The 24,045-nt window shown below is 44.9% G+C and overlaps 1 protein-coding gene across 3 annotated transcripts; it reads left to right on the forward strand.

Moving 5' to 3' along the window:
* Positions 1 to 11,042: 11,042 nt before the first annotated feature.
* Positions 11,043 to 20,959, forward strand: LOC123796488 (putative butyrophilin-like protein 10). Of its 3 annotated transcripts, XM_087862424.1 has the most exons (7): positions 11,043 to 11,798; positions 12,637 to 12,732; positions 12,922 to 13,275; positions 13,786 to 14,073; positions 15,207 to 15,386; positions 16,100 to 16,126; positions 19,886 to 20,959. In XM_087862424.1, exons 2-7 carry the CDS (start codon positions 12,639 to 12,641, stop codon positions 20,482 to 20,484), a joined length of 1,542 nt encoding a protein of 513 aa, XP_087718550.1. In that variant the 5' UTR covers positions 11,043 to 11,798; positions 12,637 to 12,638; the 3' UTR covers positions 20,485 to 20,959. The 3 variants fall into 3 exon arrangements, with proteins under 3 accessions (XP_087718550.1, XP_087718549.1, XP_045659925.2); XM_087862423.1 differs by lacking the exon at positions 13,786 to 14,073 and having other exon boundaries at positions 11,486 to 11,798; positions 12,243 to 12,732; XM_045803969.2 differs by lacking the exon at positions 13,786 to 14,073 and having other exon boundaries at positions 11,486 to 11,798.
* The last annotated feature ends 3,086 nt before the right edge of the window (positions 20,960 to 24,045 follow it).

A 24,045-nucleotide genomic window follows, 5' to 3' on the forward strand; every position in this document is an offset into this window, starting at 1 on the left:
TTGAAGAGACTTTCTTTTTTTCACTGGATGTTTTTTCCTGCTTTATCAAATATTAGTTGCCCAAAGAGCCGAGGGTCCATTTCTGGGTTCTCTATTCTGTTCCATTGGTCTATGTGTCTGTTTTTGTGCCAGTACCATGCTGTCTTTGTGATCACAGCTTTGTAGTACAGCTTGAAATCCGGCATCGTGATGCCCCCAGCTGTGTTTTTCCTTTTCAACAATTCCTTGGCGATTCAGGGCCTTTTCTGGTTCCACACAAATTTAAGGACAATTTGTTCCAGTTCCTTGAAAAATGTCATTGGTATTTTGATCGGGATAGCATTGAAAGTGTAGATTGCTCTGGGTAACATGGACATTTTAACTATGATAATTCTTCCGATCCATGAGCATGGAATATTTTTCCATCTTTTTGTGTCTTCTTCAATGTCTTTCAAGAGTGATTTATACTTTCTAGAATATAGATCCTTTACGTCTCTGGTTAAGTTAATTCCAAGGTAACGTATGGTTTTTGGTACTATTGTAAATGGGATGGATTCCCTAATTTCTCTTTCTTCAGTCTCATTGTTCGTGTCTAGAAATGCAACTGATTTCTGAGCATTGATTTTGTATCCCCTCACATTACTGAATTGCTCTATAACTTCTAATGGTTTGGGAGTGGATTCGTTTGGGTTTTCCATATAGAGTATCATGTCATCTGTGAAGAGAGACAGTTTGACTTCTTCTTTGCTGATTTGGATACCTTTTATTCCTTTTTGTTGTCTGATTGCTGTTGCAAGGACTTCTAACTACTATGTTGAATAATAGTGGCGAGAGTGGGCATCCTTGTCATGTTCCTGATCGTAAGGGAAAGGCTTCCAACTTTTCCCCATTAAGAATAATATTTGCTGTAGGCTTTTCATAGATGGCTTTTATGAGCTTAAAAAAATGTACCCTTCTATCGCTACACTCTGAAGGGTTTTAATCAGGAAAGGATGCTGTATTTTGTCAAATGCTTTTCCTGCATCTATTGAGAGAATCATATAATTTCTGTTTTTTTGTTTTTTGATAAAATCTAAGACACTGATAGATTTGCGAATGTTGCACCACCCTTGCATCCCAGGGATGAATCCCACTTGGTCATGATGGATAATCCTTATAATGTACAGTTGGATTCTATTAACCAGGATCTTGTTGAGGATTTTGGCGTCCATATTCATTAGGGAAATCGGTCTGTAATTCTCCTTTTTGATGGGGTCTTTGCCTGGTTTGGGGATCAAGGTAATATTGGCCTCATAGAATGAGTTTGGTAGCTTTCCTTCTGTTTCTATTTTTTGAAATAGCTTTAGGAGAATAGGTATTATTTCTTCTTTGAATATTTGGTAGAATTCCCCGGGATATCCATCAGGCCCTGGCGTTTTGGTTTTTGGAAGGTTTTAAATCACCATTTCAATATCTTCATAATTAAATGGTCTGTTTAAAAAAGCAATTTCTTCCTGTTTCAGTCTTGGTAGTTTATAGATTTCCAGGAAGGCCTCCATCTCTTCCAGATTGCTTAATTTATTGGCATAAAGCTGTTGATAAAAGTTTCTAATAATCCTTCCAATTTCATCAGTGTTGGTTGTGACCTCTCCCTTTTCATTCATAATTTTATTAATTTGGGTCCTTTCTCTATTCTTTTGGATAAGTCTAGCCAGTGGTTTGTCAATTTTATTTATTCTTTCAAAGAACCAGCTTCCAGTTCTGTTGATCTGCTCTACTGTGCTCCTGGTTTCTAATTCATTGATCTCTGCTGTAATCTTGGTCAACTGCTTTCTCGTGTATGGATTAAGCCTATTCCTCTGTTGCTGTTTCAGCTTCTTGAGGTGAGAATATAAAAACTGCATTTTAGATTTTTCTATTTTTTTGAGTGAGGCTTGGATTGCTATGTATTTTCCCCTTAGGACTGCCTTTGCAGGGTCCCATACGTTTTGGACCATTGTGTTTTCATTCTTGTTGGTCTCTATAAGTTGTTTACATTGATATTTGATTTCCTGATTTATCAAATCATTCCTTTGCAGGATGGTTCTTAGTCTCCAAGTGTTTGAGTTTCTTCCAAATTTTTCCTTGTGGTTGAATTCCAATTTCAAAGCATTGTGGTCTGAGAATATGCAGGGAATTATTTCAGTCTTTTGGTATCAGTTGAGACCTGTTTTGTGACCCAGAACATGGTCTATTCTTGATAATGTTCCATGGGCATTAGAATAGAATGAGTATTCTTTGGTTCTGGGGTGTAGTGTTCTATATATATCTATGAGGTCCATCTGGTCTAGTATAGCATTCCAAGCTCTTGTTTCTTTGTTGATTTTCTGCTTAGGCGATCTATCTATTGCTGATAGTGGAGTGTTGAGGTACCCTACTATTAACATATTTTTATCTATATGTCTCTTTATTCTGCTTAAGAGTTGGCTTGTGTATCTTGCTGCTCCCTGTTGGGGGCATATATATTTATAATTGTCATATTCACTTGTTGGATACAACCTTTAAGAATAATATAGTCCCCTTCTGTATCTCTAACTATAATCTTTAGTTTAAAATCCAATCTGTCTGATATGAGAATTGCTACCCTAGCTTTCTTTTGAGGTCCATTGGCATGAAAGATGGTATTCCATCCCTTTACTTTCAGTCTGAATGTATCTTTAGGTTCAAAATGAGTCTCTTGTAGACAGCAAATGGATGGGTCATGTCTTTTTATTCAATCTGCAACCCTGTGGTGTTTATGGGAGCATTTAGGCCATTTACATTGAGACTGATTATTGAGAGATATGATTTTAATGATGCCATGTTGCCTGTAAAGTCTTTGTTTCTATAGATTGTGACTTTCTGTTCTGTATCACTCTTGGGGCCTTTTTATTTTTATAGAACCCCCCCCTTAATATCTCCTGTAGGGCTGGTTTCATGATTATGAAATTGGTTAATGACTGGCGATTCTGGAAGGTCTTTGTCTCTCCATCAATTCTGAATGACAGCCTTGCTGGATAAAGGATCCTTGGCTTCATGTTTTTCTCTGAAAGAGCTTTAAAAATGCCCCCCTAACCCTTTCTCTCATTCCAAGTCTGTGTAGACCGGTCTGACGTAATCCTGATATCTTTGCGTTGGTACGTGAGAAATTTCTTTGCCCTGGCCACTTTCAATACTGTATCCTTGGATCTAATATTTGCGAATTGCACTATGATGTGATGTGGCATAGGTTTGTCGTGGTTGAGTTTGGGAGGGGTCCTCTCTGCCTCTTGGACATGAATGCTTGTTTCTTTTGCTAGATTAGGGAGGTTTTTCAGCTACAATTTGTTCAAATATCTCTTCTAGACTTCTGTTTTTCTCCACACCCTCGGGGATGTCGATGATTCTGACACTAGAACGTTCCATTGAGTCAGTAATCTCCTGTAATTTACATCCTTGAGATTGGATTTTTTTGAGTTTCTATTTAGCTTTCTCTTCTACTAACCCATCCTCCAATTCACCAATACGTTCTTCTGCCTCATTCACTCTGGTCATCAGAGCATCTAGTTTTGACTGCATTTGATTCATAGAATTTTTAATTTCTGCCAGATTCTCTTTCATTTCCGCCCTTAGAGATTCTATATTCTCGTTAATATTTTCGTTAATATTTTTTTCAAGTCTACACATCATCTTGACCATTGTTATCTGAATTCCATTTCTGATAATTTGGTTATATCCATATCCATTAGTTCTGTGGCAAAGGCCACAGACTCATTGTCTTTTCTTTGCTGAGGGGGATTTCCCCCTCTCGTCATTCTGATGAGGAGAGTTTGCGGGGTTGTCCAGAGCCCAAATTATTGACCAGGACCCATACAGTGTGCTCTTGTTTGATAGGGACCTTAGGGATGTGGGCTTCTTGATTTTTCAGCCTGCCTTCTGGGGGAGGGGCCTACCGCGCTGATACTCAGGCAACCCTGTTTGGGTAGAATCTCCCTGTCCCCTGCAAGGGGGATGGGGATGGGCACACTGTGAGCTGGTATTTCCAGACTTTTGTTCTCTGGCAGCTTTCCCTGGCAGTTTGCTGTGCCTCTTCTGAGAGTCAGAGCAGCAGTAGCCGAATCTCAGCCTCTGTCTCAGAACAGAGAGATTGCAGACCCTCTCCACTGGGCCCCTCTGGCCACTTTAACTCTGTTTCTGTTGTTGCTGCTAAACCATACAGCGTCCCGGGATGTGCACCCCACAGCCGGCATCCCAGCCCTCACATCCAGGGCCCGCACATCTCTGTCCTTTGTGTTTCTAACACCGCCAGCCGCCGCCGTGCGCTCCGGAGCTCTGTTTCAGTGTGGTTCGCATACTCCAGAGCTCCGGTTTTCAGACTGGTCTCGCGCGCGCGTTCCAGTGCTCACGGTCTCAGTCTGCTCTCTCGTGGGTGCTGTCTGCAAGTCCGCCTGCTCCCCAGTGCAGGTGGCTACCGCTTCCTGGCACCCGAACATGGCGGCTCCTTCCCCCTTCTGTTTATCTTCCAATATCTGTGTGCAGCTTCACAGCTCCCCACTTCGTACCTCAATTCTCATCGCTGGAGATGTTCATTTGTAGAGATCCAGATGTATCTTCCTGCGTCTCAGGCTGATTCCATGGATGTTCAGGATGGTCTGGTACCTATCCACCTCGACTCAGGGGACCAGCTGAAAAACTCAATGTGGTTTTGATTTGAATTTCCCTGGTAGCTAATGATTTTGACCATTTTTTCATGTGTCTGTTAGCCATTTGTATGTCTTCATTGGAAGAGTGTCTGTTCATATCTTTTGCCCATCTTTTGATTTGATTATTTGTTTCTCATGTATTGAGTTTGAGAAGTCCTTTATAGATCTTGGATACCAGCCTTTTATCTGTACTTTCATTTGCAAATATCTTCTCCAATTCTGTGGGTTGCCTCTTTGTTTTGATGACTGTTTCCTTGGTTTTGCAGAAACTTTTTATCTTGATGAAGTCCCACAACTTCATTTTTTCTTTTGTTTCTCTTGCCCTTGGAGATGTGCCATGAAAGAAGTTGCTGTGTTGGATGTCAAAGAGGTTACAGCCTATGTTCTCCTCTAAGATTTTGATGCATTCCTCTCTCACATCAAGGTCTTTCATCCATTTGGAATTTATCTTTGTGTATGGTGTGAGAGAGTGGTCAAGTTTCATTCTTTTGCATGTAGCCATCCATGTGTCTGCTTTTGTGCCAGTACCATGCTGTCTTGGTCATCACAGCTTTGTAGTATAGCATGAAATCCGGCAACGTGATGCCCCCAGCTTTGTTTTTCTTTTTGAACATTTCCTTGGTGATTCGGGGTCTTTTCTGGTTCCACACAAATTTTAGGATTGTTTGTTCCACCTCTTTGAAAAATGTCATTAATTTTGATGAGGATGGCATTGAAAGTATAGATTGCTGTGGTTAGTAGACATATTAACTATGTTTATTCTTCTGACCCATGAGCATGGAATGTTTTTCCATCTGTTTGTGTCTTCTTCAATGTCTTTCATCAATGTTCTGTAGTTTCTAGAATATAGATCCTTTACCTCTCTGATTAAGTTAATTCTGAGATATCTTACGATTTTTGGTGCTATTGTAAGTGGAATCGATTCCTTAATTTCTCTTTCTTCAGTCTCATTGTTCATGTATAGAAATTCAACTGGTAATGATGTACTGTCTGGTGACTAACATAACATAATAAAAAAATTTTAAAAAAAGAAATGCAACTGATTTCTGAGCATTGATTTTGTATCCTGCCACATTACTGAATTGTTCTCAGTTCTAGTAATTTGGGGGTGGAGTCTTTTGGGTTTTCCATATAAAGTATCATGTCATCTGTGAAGAGAGAGAGTTTGACTTCTTCTTTGCCAATATGAATACCTTTTATTCTTTTTTGTAGTCTGATTGCTGTTTCAAGGACTTCTAGTACTATGTTGAACAATAATGGCAAGAGTGGGCATCCTTGTCATGTTCCTGATCTTAAGGGAAAGGCTTTCAGCTTTTCCCCATTGAGAATGATATTTGCTGTAGGCTTTTCATTGATGGTTTTTATGAAATTGAGGAATGTACCCTCTATCCCTACACTCTGAAGGGTTTTAATCAGGAAAGGATACTGTATTTTGTCAAATGCTTTTTCTCCATCAGTTGAAAGGATCATATGGTTCTTTGAATGACATACTGGACCAGATGGACCTCACAGATATATACAGAACACTACACCCTAAAACAACAGAATACTCATTCTTTTCGAATGCACGTGGAATGTTCTCCAGAATAGACCATATACTGGGTCACAAAACAGGTCGCAACTGATACCAAAAGACTGAGATTATTCCCTGCATATACTCAGACCACAATGCTTTGAAACTGGAATTCAATCACAAGGAAAAATTTGGAAGAAACTCAAACACTTGGAAACAATGAACTATCCTGCTTAAGAATGAGTGGATAAACCAGGGAATTAAGGAAGAGCTTAAGCAATTTATGGAAACAATGAGAACAACACATCGGTCCAAAACCTATGGGACAGTGCAAAGGCAGCCCTAAGGGGGAAATACATAGCCATCCAAGCCTCACTCAAAGGAATAGAACAGTCTAAAATGCAGTCTGTATATTCTCACCTTAAGAAGCTGGAGCTGCAACAGGAGAACAGGCCTAACCCACACACGAGAAAGCAGTTGATCAAGATTAGAGCAAAGATCAATGAATTAGAAACCAGGAGCACAGTAGAGCAGATCAACAAAACTAGAAGCTGTTCTTTGAAAGAATAAATAAGATTGATAAGCCACTGGCAAGACTTATTCAAAAGAATAGAGAAAGGACCCAAATTAACAGAATTATGAATGAAAGGGGAGAGATCACGAACAACACCAAGGAAATAGCAACGATCATTAGAAACTATTATCAACAATGATATGCCAATAAATTAAACAGCCTGGAAGAAATGAATGCCTTCCTGGAAACCTATTAACTACCAAGACTAAAAAGAAGAAATTGATTATTTAAACAGACTGATTAATTATGAAGACATTGAAGCAGTGATCAAATAAGAGTCCAGGGCCTGACGGATTCTACAGGGAATTCTACCAAACATTCAAAGAAATAATAATACCTATTCTCCTGAAGCTGTTTCAAAAAATAGAAACAGAAGAATAACTACCAAACTCATTCTATGAAGCCAGTATTACCTTGATCCCCAACCCAGGCAAAGAGCCCATCAAAAGGAATATTACAGACCGATATCCATGATGAGTATGGATGCCAAAATTCTCAACAAGATTCTAGCTAATAGGATCCAAGAGTACATTAAAAGGATTATCCATCATGACCAAGTGGGATTCATCCCTGGGATGCAAGGGTGGTTCAACATTCGCAAATCGATCAGTTTGATAGATCTCCTTCTATTCTGAATGAAGTATTCTTGGCTGCATTTTCTTCTTATTTAGTACCCTGAATATATCTTGCCAGCCCTTTCTGGTCTGCCAGGTTTCTGTGGACAGGTCGGATGTTATTCTGATGTTCCTCCCTCCATATATAAGGAATCTCCTCTCCCTAGCTTCCTTGGCTCTAAGATTTTCAAGCTTCACTATTATATGTCATGGTCTATTTTTATTGATTTTTGGAGATGTCCTCCCTGCCTCTTGGACATATATGCTTGTTTCCTTCCCCAGATTCAGAAAGTTATCACCCATGATTTGCTGAAATATACCTTCTAGTCCTCTCTCTCCACCCCCTCTTGGATCCCAGTGATCCTGATAATGGTCCTTTTCAATGTATAATTAAATTCTTGAAGCGCTTCTTCATGGGCTATTAGTTGTCTTTCTCTCTTTTTCTCAAGTTCCTTCCTTTCCATCAGCCTGTGTCTAGATCACTTAGTCTCTTCTGCCTCATTGACCCTAGCTGTTAGAGCATCCAATTTAGGCTGCATCTCATACATAGCATTTTTAAGTTCAGCCTGATTAGATCTTATCTCTGCCCTTAGAGATTCTTTGTTGTCATCTGTGCTTTTTTCAAGCCTAGCTCTTAACTTTGTATTTCCTATCTTGAATCCCATGTCTGACATCTTACTAATATCCATATCGATTAGCTCTGTGGCAAAGGATATTGCCTCTGGCTCTTTCTTCTGTTGTGCATTCCCCCTTCTAGTCATTTTTTCCCACAGAAGGGTGGGTGACCAAGTGAGCAGGGTCCAAAATATCAACCACAACCCAGGCAAAATACACCCTAGACAAATCCAAAGCAGTCGGATACCACAGCAGAAAAGCAAACCAAACCAAACAAAAAGACATTGAGGGGGTGGAGAGAGACTATAATCTTGCAGGGTGGACAAAGTGGGGTGATCCACTTGTTCCTGATTGAATTTTGGTCTGCGTGTTAGAAGACACTACATCCCAAAATGGCAAAGAAAGCAAAACATATATACGTATTTGAATAGAGTGGTAAAAGGACTAAAATGAAGCATATATCTATAAAATGTAGATGTAAAAAATAAGTTAAAAAGTGACTTAAAAACATAATTTGACTGGGTGTTATACGCAAACAATGAATCATGGAACACTACATCAAAAACTAATGATGTACTGTATAGTGACTAACATAACATAAAAAATTTTTAAAAATAAAAATAAATTTAAAAAATAAAAAAATAAAAACATAATTTGGTAAATAAGAATGTAGTTGAAACTGGGATGCCTGGGTGGCTCAACAGATTAAGTATTTGCCTTTGGCTCAGGTCATGATCCCATGGTCCTTGGATTGAGCCCTGCATTGGGCTCCTCACTCAGCAGGGAGCCTGCTTCTCCCTCTGCCTGCCTCTCCCTCTGTTTGTGCTCTCTCTCTCTCTCTGACCAATAAATTTTAAAAATCTTTAAAAAAAAAAAAAAGAATCTGGGTGAAATGGGGAAAAAGTTAAAAAAAGAGAAAGGAATGGAAAATATTGGACTGAAAGATAAATGAATCATGAGAAAACACCTGGAGCTGAATATACTATTTTCCCCTGGTGCTGGAGTTTTACAGTCTTGTGGGATCCATATATTATTGTCTACCTGTTTTTCCAGGCTGTCTTCTTGGGGAGGGGCCTGCTGTGCTGCTTCTCAGGTGTCTTTGCCTGGGTGCAGTTGCCCCACCCCTTGCCAGGGGGCTGGGTTTAGTGTAAGCTGGTCTTCTGTGTCGATTTTGTTCCCTGAAGGCTTTCCACACCTCTTTACGGGATCAGAATAAAAATGGTATGACCGGATCTCCGGCCCAGAGCAGAATGGTCATGGTCCCATCTCTTCAGTAAATGCTCTAGAACACACAGTTTTCACTTTTGCGTGTGCCAAACTCTGCCAGAGTCTTGCAGTATGTGCCCAGCATACTCCTCCTGGAAGCATCACTGCCCCTTGTGTGCCCTGGGACCACAAGCAGTTGTGGGCTCCTGCACGTACCATACCATGTTCCACTGCTCCTGGGCCATGGCTGGGTGCCGCCTTACTGTCCTCTCTGGGGTGACCACCACACTACAAGCCGTTGCCCAGTTGTGGGTGCAGCGGTTTCATCCCTCCCAGGGATGGCAAACAGGCCCCACACTCCAGTACTTTTGAGGCACTCAGGTATAGAGCGGTCTCCCTACCAGCCCAGATCTCAGTTTATGGTGACTGGAGCTGAGAGGTCCCTCCTGGGCTCTCTGACCATAACCAGCTTCCCTGCTCCACTGCTTAGGCACTCTATCAGTTCAGGCATCCCAGTTCATTCTGTGGCTTCTGGGATCTCGAGACTAAAATGACCCGCCTAGAGTTCTGCCCTTTAATCCCCTGAGCCCATCACTGGAGCAGATTTCTAAGGGTTACAATTTTGGACTCCAGTGTTACATCACTTTCCAGTAGCAGGCTTATGGAGGCTCCGTCCCCACTTCATTTTTCCCCCCAATATCTCCCTGCAGATTCACAGCTCCACACCTCCTACCTTGCAAAAAGTAGTGAACTTTTCTACTTCCAGAGTTCCAGATATATTTTCTTACATCTCAGGCTGAATTTGTGGGTGTTCAGAATGGTTTGATAGTTAACCAGCTAAATTCAACGGACCAGATGAAATGAGGTCCCTCTAATCTTTCACCAACGTGTCTTTTTCTCTTATTTTTAGTTTTATTCCTACTTTCTTTTTTTCACTTTTTCCTCTCTTAGTTTCCAATACTGGTTTTTTTTTCTATCCGTCGCTCTTTTTCTTCTTTTTTCCATTTGTTTTTCTTTTTTCCAATTGCGGTGAAACTCATATACATAAAATCAACCACATGAAAGTGAATACTCAGTGATACAGCACATTCACAACCACGTGCAGCCACCACATCTGTCTCCTGCCAAATCACACCCCAAACCCTTACGCAGTTACCTTCCATTTTCCCTATCCTCACTGCTTGACCACCACAAATCTGCTCTCTCTCTCTCTGGATTTACCCCTTCTGCACATTTCATGGCAATGGGATTCTACATTATGTGGCCTCCTGTGTCTGCCCTTCAACACTGTCCTCCCATTGCACATCAGGGAGCCTGTCCCCAATCAAGGCTCAAGACCGCCCCTGAGGGGTTTGGACAACGTCTTCCGTAGCTCTTGCTACTCTGATAAAAGACTGTGGGGCATGCATGAGCTCAATCCCAGGAAGGACCCCTGACCAGTTGAGCCCACCTTCAGGATTCATTCTCCCTGGAAAGCATCACCTGCTTCTATCACGGTTGAGAATTCTACCTGCTCCTTCTAGTTGCTACCTCCCCAGTCCTCCCTTCTGATTCATAAGGACATTGTATCTGGGTTTTAGCTGAGGTCATTATCTGCTTCAAGGAATGCATAGGGAGATGAAAATGATAAAAAAATATTATTATGAAAAAAAAAGAAAATGAGTGGCAGGCATAATTCTACATGTTTATATAGAAGACGGGAGCAACTCCCTCACCAACTAGTTCCCGCTGCCTAGGGGAATGCAGGTGAGGGTTTGGGTTGGCAGCATCAGCCCTCGTGTAAGCACCGACTTTGGGAAGAGAAGCACAAACCTTCATTCCATAACATTCTGCCAAACTAAATTAAACACCTCACCACCAAGAAGGCCGTGCAGCTTTCTCTATACCTCTGTATAGGGAAACTCTCCCAGAAAATGTCTAGACTTGTGAGTCAACAAGAGGGAAACACAGGCATGGTTTAGTCAAGTGTCTTACTCAGGGAAGGGGTACATGAGGTGAGTGCTCTGGACCTGGCCCAAGTCAGTCCCCAGTGAAGACAGACTGCCATGGCCACAGAGAGGAAGGCAGAGGTTGCCTGAGTTCCTCCATAGGAGTCTCCAGGGGAAGTGCCAGAAATTGGCCAACTTCAACCTGATCATGAGAAACTTTCCCAAAGAAAATAGCCCAGCTTGTCAAGGACTGGAGGTGTTTTGATAAGGGAGCAACTTTATCTGAATCCCCCAGCTTCTGCCCTTGGCCTAGATCCCAGCACTCAAGAGCTATATCTCCCGCCCAGGGCTCCATGGGCCACCTTGCTTGGTCCCCTCTCTCCCCTTATCTCCTGCTACCAGGGTCTTGTTCCACACAGTCAGTGTGCTCACTTCTGGTGACCACACCCTATAGGAAACGCTTAGTTTATATATTTTTTATTCTTGTTGCAACTGCAAAATAGGAGCAGTTGGTATTTTTACAATAAGTAGTAGGAGGACTGTACAGGAACTGGGACACGCAGCTGCTCCTCTATCCAAACTCAGTCTGAAGACCTGTTTTATGCCCGACCTGGGACTTACAGAGAACTAACTAATTCCCTCAAGGCTCCCAGAAGCTTCCTGGGAAGGCTACAGCTGGACTTGGGCCAGGTGAGTGTTTCCTACTTTAAGGGCTCTCGTGTATGTCTTTACTTTCTACACACACCCTGTCCCTATTCTTGAGTGACAGGGAGACCCCACGGGCTTTCACCAAAGGAAGGCAAGCATCGAGGAGGATGAGAGCATCTGCCAACATTCTTCCTTGTACTTTACGTAAACACCACACCTGCAAGGCTCTGCTGGGTGAAATCACCCAGAACGTGGCAGATGAATCTCAGAACATGTGTCCTTGAAACTGAATTCACCATAAATAGTAAAGCTTAGGTGTGTCTTAGCTTCAGGCCACGACAGCGAAGGAGCCCTAGGGCTCATTCCCCTCCCCTTCCAACTGCACAGTTTTCCTTGGGAGCAACAGGGTCAAGAGGGCTTGAAGGGCTGGACAGATGGAGTCCTGACCTTGGATTCACTAAATCAAAGGTGTGTTTTCTCCCCCAGCGCTCTCTGTGCTCATGATAGAACAGAGCCAGGATCAGGCAGTACTCTTACACCAGTATGTGATGAGATGGAGTCCACTCGCTGGAAGATGTGTCTGAGTCATTCTGTGGACAGATGAGGATAACAGAAATGATATCCAAGAGTAGATGGACACAGCACCAGGTGGAGACAGCTGCTGTCTCTCCAGCTCCAGGACGAATAACTTGTGTGGGAGCCAGAGGGGCCAAGATAGTGAGGAGTGACCTTTCCCTCCCCTGGCCATGTTTTCTTCACTGCCGTTAGTCTCCCGGTGGCGTCCTACCTCCCACCAAACAGAAAGACAGAGCATACGAAAGAGGGACAGACAGAGAAAGAGACAGAAATTAACTCAGCCTCTGATGTCTGTGCCCAGCAGGGATGGCAAATGCACGTGATCCAGTCATCTTTCCACCCAGCTGCTCCATTGTCTTCATTATCCTGCAGCTCCTGTCCTGCAGTGTCCCTGCAAAAGGTAGGAGAGCTCCCCCCACCCCATGCTAGGAGGATGCCCCCTGTATGGAGAGGAATGCCAGAGGGGGCTGAGCTGGCACCTTCCAACACCAGCCATCAGCCAAGGATCCAAGCAGTCCTTTCCAGGAGAGAGGGCCCCTTGTCTCCTCACACCCAGCCTAACCATGGCTTTCCGGTCTGATCTCCTAAGGGAAAGCTGATTTCTCTGTCTGTGGGCCTGGCAAAACCGTTCTGGCTGTGCTGGGGGAGAATGTGGAGCTACCATGTCATCTGTCCCTGAATATCAGTGCCAAGGACATGGAGCTTCGGTGGTACAGGGACCAGCCATCTCAAGTCGTGCACCTGCACAAGAATGGGACAGACCTGAAGGAAGAACAGATGAGGGAGTACCAGGGAAGGACCACCTTCCTGAGTGCTAGGCTGGACCAGGGAAAAGCCACAGTGAAGATACACAATGTCACAGTTTTTGATAACGGGACCTTCCACTGCAACTTCAAAGATGGCACCGTGTCCGCAGAGGCCAGGCTGTTGCTGACAGTGGCAGGTAAGGGCAAGCTGCTGGGGCTCATGGTCTCCCCCAGAGCTTCTCCCCAAAGCTGAAGCCCAGTGCAGATCATCCCATTATGGCCCAAGCCTGAGCACCTCCCACAAATGCAGTAACATTTTCGCCAGGGGCAGTGATTCTTAGGAAACGCAGTTCAGGACACTGGACTTTGTTTTCTAAGTTTGCTTCTCTCCCTTTCCTGAGCCAATCCGCAAAGAGGGGAGCAGAGGTAGAGAGGGAAGGACAGAAGCAGAAAGAGAGACAGAGACACAGGGAGGAAAAGAAACTAATTGTGCAGTATAGGAAAGATTTTCGATCTTCCTGGGCCTTTTCTGTTTTTCCTGTGCTTTCTGGGAACAAGGGTAATATATGGCATATAAACATTACACAGAGTAAGTAGTCAGTAGTAAGTGAAAAATCTCTAATCCCTGCTGGAATTCTCAGGATCTGTACTTTTCTGATGGAAGCCCTGGTGGTTATGGAGACTGGGATGGGCGTCTCTTCCCACAGGGCTGGGCTTGAAGCCCAGAATCCAAGTGAGAGCCGTGCAGGGTGAAGGTTTCTGGGCACAGTGCACCTCGGAGGGCTGGTACCCAGAGCCCCAGGTACGATGGAGAGACTTCAGGGGACAGGCCCTACCTTCTATGACCCGCCTCTCAGCCTCGCCAACAACAGGCCTCTTCGCAGTGGTGTCCAATGTGACCATCCAGGACAAGGAGGTGTGGGGCCTCTTCTGCTCCATCTCCAGGCCCCTCCTTCGGAATAAGAAAACGTCCAACCATCACTTGCCTTATGAGTGTTCTGTTCTGTTCAGGCCACAAAAGCTCTGAACACCCTGGACAATAGGTAGCTAATATCCAATACTTTGCACAGTGACGGAATATTTTTCTTGTGATGAGAATTTTACGATCTACTCTCTTACGCTTTCCAAGGATACAACACACCACCATTCTCCACAGTTTCCATGCTGTTCATCACCTCCCCAGAACTTCTTTATTTCATAATTGGGAGTTCATACCTTTTGTCCCTCTTCACCCATTACACCCACCCCCATCTCTCTCCTCTGGAAATGACCAATCTGTTCCCTGCATCTATAGCTGGGCTTTCTGGTTTTCTGGGGCTTTGAGTTTTTTGTTTTGCTTTGTTTCGTTTTAGATTTCACATATACAGGAGATCATACAGTATTTCTCCCTGTCTGACTTACTTCACTTAGCAAATTGACCGCAAGGTCCATCCATGTTTCTGCAAATTGCATGATTTCCTTCTTCTTTATAGCTGAATATTATCCCATTATATAAATATGTTTTTTTTTTTTATCCATTCATCCACCAATGGACACTTGAGCTGTTTCCACATCTTGGCTATTGTAAACAACGCTGTAATGAGCATAAGGGGACATGTAACTTTTTGGAGCTAATATTTTTATTTCTTACTTTTTGTATAAATGCCCAGAAGTGGGATTGACGGAGCATGTGGGAGTTCTACCTTCAAATTTCTGAAGAACATCCACCCGGCTCTCCACAGTGGCTGCACCAATAGCTCCTTTCACATTAGTGCTAAACAATATTCCATTGTCTGGATGGGTCACAACCTATTTATGCCTTCACCTTCTGAAGGACACCTTGGGGGCTTCGAAGTTTCACTCTGCACATAATTTTCATTTCCAAACAACCTCAAGCTTATGGAAAATTTGCAAGAATGGCATGCGGTATGCTGTGGAGAGCCACCCAGTGGCTTCTGCCATTTGCTTACCATTTCTCCTGTGCATCTGTCCAGGGCTGTCCAACCAAACACACAAGTATGTTTTCTGAGTCATTTCAGGTTAGTTATAAGCATCATGTCCCCTGACCCACAAACCCTGTCGTGTGTGTGTCCTAAGAACACAGGTGCTCTCCTTCCCTGAGATTCTTGCCTTTCTGGCTCTCTTTTAGCTCCATTGTCCAGAAGTTTCCCATCAATGGCATGGAGGATAGTGCTGCCTCTGATCCTAACTATGGCAGGGCTTGCCACAGTTGGAGCCACCTGTCTCTTCCAGAAATGTCAGAAAGACAGGAATATGGTGCAGCTGGAAGAAGCGACACTGTATAGAGCAGAGAAGCAGCACTCCCAAGGTAAGCAGGTCCCGGCAGGACAGATATGTCCCTTCCACCCAGGGCATAGATGTGGAGCCCTGCATGAAGTCTCCTATGTGCACCCTCAAGCACGGGATGGATGGGAGAGGCCTGCCTAGGACGTAGCTCAGGGACTGCCCACTTACCATATGCTCAGTGAAATCCTCTATCTGGGAGAGGTGTGCAGCTGCTCTTCAGTGGGTGACTTCGGGAAAGCTGGAGTGTCTCCATCACAGAGACAGACAGCTCTCAGCTTGAACTCGGGAGTGTCTATCAGTTGGGGATGATGAGAGCATCCTGAAACTGCTCAAGTGAGAAATGCAGCAGTGTGCCTGGCACGTGCCAGGGTCTCATTGTGGGTGCAGGGACCATCATCAATATGCATTGTTGCATTCACCCACCCACTCCCCCCCTGTCTGCTGTGTCCTTGGCCATAGCCATCAGGCTCCAGTCTGGGAGCACAGCACAGTGTCCCCATGACAGACGTGGGGTGTAGGGCTATCAGGATATGCTCCACCAAAGCCTTCCCTAGAAGAAAATGACCCAGATTACTGTTTTATTGGGCACCAAAGAACTTGTATTTGTTCAGGCTTTCCAGGGTCACAGCTAGAACTCATTAAGTCCTCTTTTGACTTAGCTTCCTAGAACTTGAGATCTGGCCCTATGGATCAGCACAATCCCACATTTTCCTACCTTTCTCTCTCTCATTGCAGGCTGGACAGAGGACAAAGTCATCAATGGTGAGGGCCATGCTGGGTGCTGGAAGCCTCTGCCCCCTACATGTGCATTTATGTGTGCATGTGTGTTTTTGTGTGTGCACATGCATAGTGTATGTGTTGCGCGTCTGTGTGTGCATGTATGTGCCTGATGTGTGCACATGAGTACATTTGTATGTGTTGTGTGTTCCTTTCTGTTCCAGAGTGCCTAAGTGCTGTGCTAAATGGTTCATGACAGTCACATGGTTCTAAACACCAAGTTTCAGCTGCCCTGAGAGAACTTAGTTCCTGTTTACTACCTGGGGGAGAGAGAGAGACTTTCAGAGCCTAGGCAGAAAGACAGCCAGCTCTCCTGAGGCACAGCCACTGGCAGGGTGGGAGGACACTGTTACCACAGAGAGTGCAGATCCAGGGACTTTCTACCCCGGGACACCATCTAGGTGGAGGTGTGGGGTGGAGAGAGGAGAGTCTGGCCGTGGACAGGGAACCCTTAGGACTGGGAGGGCCATAACTCCAGACCATGAACCAGGCACCTGAGAGGTATCAGGGAAAGTGGGGACACCTGTTTGAGCACAGCCACTTGTCGAGGGTTCAGAAGGCGACAGAGAGAAGCCAATCATCACTCATTAACTCGTTAATTCATATAAAATAGTGACCAGACCCCTCCTGTGTCAGCAGCCAGCCATCTATTAGTGAATGAAATGGCTTCCTCCTGTCCTCAAGGCACATAGATTCTATGTGGGGATGCAAGCCATCAGTCAGTGATTTTTCATTAACCAAAACTAGAAAAAATCAGAGTAAATATTCTAGGAATGAACTGGAATACAATAATAAAGTTGGCCAGAGAGCGTTCATGTAGGATGTCCAGGGCCCTGGGGATGCTGGGATGGCATCATCTAAATGAAGGGCTAGGTGACCCTAGTGGGACCACAGCCTTGCCAGGAGGAGGGGTGGACCCACCACCACAGCAAGGAGAATGCCATCTGTGGTGTGCTGGGCTTGTGGAAGAGGATCCAATGGGGTGAATAGGCTTTGGATGCCCAGACCTGCAGAGCCTGGAAGGCCAAGGTAGGGGTCTGGATGTTACATGAAGCACGGTGCAGAATGAATGAGGGGGTTTAAGCTGGGGACAGGCACTGATGGAGGAGAGGAAACAGCCTTGAGATGGGTCCTGGGGCCACAAGTAGCAGGGTTCAGCATCGGCAAGGCAAAGTGAAGAACCCAAGGTGATCCTTGGAGCAATTGTTCCTGGTCCCATGGTGTCTCCAACTAACAGAAGGCTTGGGGCAAAACAAGACAGATTTAGGCCAAAGAAGTGAAAATCATCTCGGACCTCTTAAGACTGAAACTTTTTCAGACATCAAATGGGGATGTCAGATAAATTTTAAATACACAAGTGTGGAACTCCCAGGAGAAATGTGGACTTGCGATAGGAATTTGGGGTCTATGGCATATATCTGACCTTGAAAACCAGGAAAGTGAACAAGGAATTACCTCATTTGTCTGCACACCTAAAATTACTCTTCAAAATTTTTTCTTTGAAAAAGAAATAAGATTAAAAAAAAAAAAAAGGAAACGTACAGGGCAAAGAAGACATATCCAAGATCTAGCCTCCAATAATCTGGTATTTGAAGGTCTGTTTGAGCAGGAGTCTGGGCAGAGTTGTGGAGGGCCAGGGGGTACTTATCCACTGAAATCCACAGATACGGTGTGGTGAGAGAGCAGCTGGTGGCATTCCGTACAGCCGACATGTAGAGTGAGATTAGATCAGGAACATGACCTCATAGTATGATGTGCAAAGAGAGGCGTCCCCTGTGGAGACAGCTGGGAGAAAACAATCGTAATTACTGTTGTGCAGCTGCGCTTACAACTGGTGAGTGGAAAATCAAGCAGAGTGCTTTATTTGGGTTTGTCTTGGTTTTACTTTAACGTCCTTTACTTTAAGGTAGCAGAGCACATCTGTTGCCTAAAAAGAATGATCTGTTGTGAAGACACATGAAGCCAGCAGGGGGAAAGAAAATGCACTAGAGAACAATTTTGCAGGGAAGATAATCTGCAGCGGTGGATAGGATGGAGCACAGGTGTGCACTGGCAGCGAGGTGTGGGGTGGTGTGCAAGAAGTCATTATTGAATAGTTTTGTATCAATGTTAATTTTCTGGTTTTGATCCTTTTATTGTGGGTTATGCAAGATGTTGTCATAGACATATTGTTTGTGCTATTTTTCAGCTTCTTTATAAGTCTGGAACTGTTTTTTAAATGTGAATAATTTTTATTTAATGATGAGGGAATTTGGAAGAGCAAGAGCCAGGCTCATTGCTCAGCTATGGAGTCCATGTTTGACCATCATGGAGGTGGAACATGGGCTCCATCCCCACAGCCCAGTCTCTAAAGGGAAAGGGTTTGAGTGGGGCAGAAGGTGGAGTATTCAGGAAGCAGCAATGAGAATTCTGGGGGGAACAAGTATTCTTTACTGGAAAGCAAAAGGGAACAGGGTTCTATCCAGAAAGAGGCAGAGACCCGGGAGAAAGCTGGGGTTTAAATAGGAGGGGAGCATGGGTCCTGTGCAACTGACAGGGATGGAGGTTGAGGAAACATGAGTGTCTGGGGCATCTGGGTACAGCCCCAAACAACAACATACCTGGCTTTAGAATGGGCCAGGATGGACACTGGCTAGGAGGTTTCTGTTGTTGAGAAGGTGACTGCAGGGCAGCCTGCTGCCCAGCTGGTCCCCACACACCCTCCCTGCCTCCAGTGTGGAGCCCAAGGGTAGACAGTCCCTCCCCCAGATCACACACTGGGGTTCTAAGGGCTCTGAGAGGGATGGCAGGGCAGGAGAGAGGGGCTCTGTTTTGGAAGGTGTTCATCTCAGCTGTGGGGCTCTTAAAATGCCTCTTCGGCTTTCCACATGTGACTCTTCAGTCGTTGACCCCAGAGCTATCCAATGACATTTGCATCGCTGCACCTGCGGCACCTTCTCCTGTCCCCCTGCATCCTCCCATGTCCTCCTACGTCTCTATCTCTGTCTCTCTGTCTCTGTCTCTCCATCTTGCTCATTGGGTCTCTCTCTGTATGTCTATCTCTCTCTGTGTCTCTCTATCTTTCTCTGTCTCTCTGTCTCCCCCATCTCTCTCTTTATCTGTATCTGTATCTCTATCTTTCCTTGTCTCTCTATTTATTTCTGTCTGTATCTGTCTCTTTCTCTCTCTGTCTCTCCCTATTTCTCTCCCTATGTATCTCTGTCTCTCCTTATCTGTCTGTCTCTGTCTTATGTCTCTCTCCCTATCTCTCCCTGCCTCTCTCTACCTCTGTCTCTGTCTCTCTCTGTCCCTCCCTATATCTCTGTGACACTGTCTTTGTCGCTATCTCTCCCGTATGTCTCTCTGGCTCTCTCCCTATCTCTCCCTCTTTCTGTCTCTGCCTTTCTCTCTGATTCTACCTGTCTACCTCTCTTTCTGTCTCTCTCTCTCTCTTTTTCTCTCTCTCTCTCTCACACACACATACACACCTGCTGAGACACACAGCACAAGAGGGCAAGCAGACCTCACAGTGTGCCAGCCATGTCCCCTCATCGCTAGAAATCCACCCCGGCTCCCACCTGGAGCTGCCTCAGCTGCACTGGGATGGCCTGTTTGCACAGGGCCCTGGGCAGAAAACAGGGGGACCACAGGGACTCCCAGGGAGGCTGCGGTTTCACCTAACCCAGAGGCACTAGAGTCCACTCCATGCAGGAGCGCAGGTTGGGGACACAAACCCCCAAGCCTAACCCTCTCCTCTTCCCACAGTGAGCCCATCCCTGGACCCTGACACCGCAAGCCCCAAACTTGCTCTGTCTGAGGATGGGAAGAGTGTGAGGCGGCTGTTCTTTGACCAGGAGCTGCCAGATGTTCCCAGCAGATTTGACCAGGACCCCTGTGTGCTGGCCCGGGAGCAGTTCTCTGCTGGGAGGTATTATTGGGAAGTGCAGGTGGGGCACAGGAAGGCCTGGAACGTGGGTGTCTGTCTGGAGAGCTTGGATCGGAAGGGAAGGATCCCCAAGGCCCCCCAGCATGGACTCTGGGCCCTGGAGCTGTACAAGAAGACGTTCTGGGCCCTTGCCTTCCCAAGAGTTCGCCTGCACCCTCCAGAGCCCCTGCATCAGGTGGGCATTCTCCTGGACTGTGATGCTGGCACAGTCTCCTTCTACAATGTGGACAATGGATCCCTCATCTACACATTCTCTGGACTCTCCTTCTCAGAGCCCCTGAGGCCATTCTTCTGCCTCTGGACACACGACCCCACCCCCCTCATCATCTACTCAGATTGCCAGCCCCCAGAGGCTGTGAGCTCTCCTCAGAGCCAGGTACAGGAGAGCATGAGGACCCTCCTCCAACAAGACCCATGAACTCTCTGCTCTAGCCTGTCATAGATTTGGGGGAGACATATCCATTCTCCATGCCAGCTAGGCCCATACAAGGGTGCACCTTTCTGAATTATCCTGTCTTATCTTCATTTTCCTTCCCTGTGGAATACTAACAATGTATTACGGGCTGAATCATGTACCCTCAAATTCACATGTTGAAGCCCTAACCCCCAGGACCTCAAGATGGGCTGTATTTGGAGATGGGGTCTTTAGAGAAGTGGTTAAGGTAAAAGGAGTTCACTAGAATGGGCCCTGACCCCGTATGACTGGAGTCCTTATCAGAAAAGGGGATCAGAGGTGCTTGGGTGACTCAGCCAGTTAAGTATCTGCCTTCAGGTCAGGTCATGATCCCAGGGTCCTGGGCTGGGGTCCCGCATTGAGCTCCCTGCTTGGCAGGGAGCCTGCTTCTCCCTATGCCCCTCCCTCTGCTTTCTCTCTCTCTCTCTCTCTCTCTCTCTCTGTCAAATAAACAAATAAAAATCTTAAAAAGAAGAAGAAGAAGCAGAAGCAGAAGCAGAAGCAGAAGCAGAAGAAGAAGAAGAAGAAGAAGAAGAAGAAGGGGGGACCAAGGCACAGACACACACAGATGTATGACTGTGTGAGGACACAAGGAGAAGACCACATATATACACCAGGGAGAGACATATCAGAAGGATCCAGCCCCATTCACACCTCGATCTGGGACTTCCAGTCCCCAGGACTGGGACACAATAAATGTGTGTTGTTTAAACCTCCCAGCCTGTGGTATTTGTTACACAGCCTAAGCTGACTGTGTATGTAATGTCATTACACTGTGTAATGACATCATATCATTACACACAGTGGAGTGCTTTTCTGAAATGTACTTGGGGGCAATTGTAAAGTATTGAGCCCAGTACCAGACATGAAATAGTTGCTCAGTAAATGCCAGCCTTCCTCATCCCCTCCCACCCCCTCTTTCCCCTCCTTCTGCCCTTCCCCCTCTTTCCCTTTCCCTCCCCATTGCTCCATCCCCTCCTCCAACCCTTCCTTAACCTCCTCCTTCTCTCCCCCATCCTCCCTCTCTCTCCCTCTTCCCTACCTTCACCTCTTCCCTTTCACCCTTCCCCATTCACCTTCCCTTCTTCCAACTCTTCCTTAACCTCCTCCTTCTCTCCCCATTCTCTCCTTCCTCAATCCCCTCCCCTCTCCTCTCCACCCACCTTCCCTTCCTACTCCCTTTACTCTCTCCCCTTCTTGCCTTCCCACTCCTACCTACTCACTCATCCTCCCTCCCCCATTGCCCTCACAACAGATTGGATATCTGGTCTACCTTGACACCTCCCTCTCTCTCTCTCTCTCTCTCTCCCTCACTCTCTCTCCCCCTCACCATGGCAGGTCAGTGCAGAGCTACATGGAGACCAATCCAAAGATTCCTGGGCTTCTTCAGGCCAGTCGTGGAAGCAATGAAAAATGAAACACGACAATCCAAAACCTCTGGGATGAGAGACCTAGGGAAAATCCTGAAAGCAACTCAAAACAAGAGGTTCTTAATCTACAAGGGTTGGAACATTAGATTGGCAGCAGACCTATCCACAGAAACCTGGCAGGCCAGAAATAGCTGGTATGATATATTCAGGGTAATAAATGAGAAAACACGCAGCAAATATACTTTATCCAGCAAGGCTGTCATTCAGAATGGAAGGAAAGATAAAGAGCTTCCAGGACAAACAGAAACTAAAACAATTTGCGGTCACTAAGCCAGTCCTGCAAAAATATTAAAGGGGATCCTGTAAGCAAAGAAAGAGCCCCAAAGTAACTTAGACCAGAAAGAAACAGACAATCTACAGAAACAGGGACTTTACAGGCAATACTATGACACTAAATTCATATATTTCAATAGTTACTCTGAATGTAAATAGGCTGAATGCTCCCATGAAAAGACACAGGGTTTCAGATTGGATTTTAAAAAAGCAAGAACCATGGATATGCTGTCTGCAAGAGACTCATTTTAGACCCAAAGACACCTCTGATTGAAAGTGAGGGGGTGAACCATTTATCATGCTAGTGGACATCAAAAGAAAGCTGGGGTAGCAATCCTCATATCATTCAAGTTAGATTTTAAACCAAAGACTGTAGTAAGGGATGAAGAGGAACACTATATCATACATTATCCTATAGAAGATCTAACAATTATAAATATTTATGCCCCTGACTTGGGAGCAACCAATTATATAAACCAATTAATAACAAAATTAAATAAGTGAAATAAGTCAAGAAGAGAAAGACAATTATCATATGGTTTCACTCATTTATGGAACATAAGAAATAGCACAGAGGATATTAGGGGAAGGGAGGGAAAACCAAAGGGGGAGAAACCAGAAAGGGAGACAAGCCACGAAAGACTATGGACTCCAGGAAATAATCTGAGGACTTCAGAGGGGAGGGGGGTGGGGGATGGGTTAGCCAGGTGATGGGTATTAAGGAGGGCACCTGTTGCATGAAGCACTGGGTGTTATATGCAACTAATGAATCATGGAACTCTACATCAAAAACTAATGATGTACTGTATGGTGACTAACATAATAAAAAAAAGTTCTATTAAAAAAAGAATTTAATTTCAAAAGAGATAAAAAAGGAATATTGTGTAAAAAGGTCTGCAGTTACTGGTTATAATTACAAGTTCAGTTTTTAAAAGACTTTATGACTGTTCTAATGATTTTCCGAAGCTACCATTACCCTTGTGCTGTAATTCTCTAAGCCAAGAAAGTTAAACTCTGTTGGTCAAAAAAAGAAAAAGAAGATAGTGATTTCATTTTCTTCGGACATAGACGCAGAAATGGCATTTCTGAATCATAGTTTTAACTTGTTGAGGAACGTCCATACTGTTCTCCAGAGTGGCTGTACCAGCGTAGGAGGGTTCCCCTTCGCCACATCCTCACCAACACTTGTTGTTCGTGTTGTTAATTGTAGTCATTCTGGCAGGTGTGAGGTGGTGTCTCGTTGTGGTTTTGACCTGCATTTCCCTGATGATGAGTGACATTGAGCATCTTGTCTTGTGTCTATTGGCCGTCTGAATGTCTTCTTTGGACAAGTGTCAGGTCATGTCCTCTGCCCATTTTTTAAAATCGGCTCTTTAGTTTTTTGCTATGATTTGTTATGAGGCCCTTAAAAAAAAAAAAGGAAACTTCTAGCATTTGTGGTAACACGGGTGGTCCTAGAGGACATTAGGCTCAGTGAAATAAGCCAGACACAGAAGGGCAAATAGCGCACGATTGTTTTTAAATGAGGCATCTAAGACGGTGGAACATCCAGAGGCGCACAGCAGAATGGTGGTTCCTGGAGGATGGAGGAGACGGTGGTGTGACGGGCATGAAGTTGTCGTTACTCGACATGAGCAGCTTGTAGGAGACCGGTGTCTACTGTTCACAGCTAACAATATAACTAACACAGTGGATTGCGCGCTTAAAGTCTGTTAGGGGCACCTGGGTGGTTCAGTCAATTAAGGTCTGACTCTCGATTTGGGCTTAGGTCATGATCTCAGGGTCTTGGGATCGAGTCCCACATTAGGCTCTGTGCTGAGCG

The sequence above is a fragment of the Ursus americanus genome, chromosome 5, assembly GCF_024610735.1.
Source record: "Ursus americanus isolate L20-20 chromosome 5, mUrsAme1.1.p, whole genome shotgun sequence".
In the NCBI taxonomy this organism is placed as follows: Eukaryota; Metazoa; Chordata; class Mammalia; order Carnivora; family Ursidae; genus Ursus; species Ursus americanus.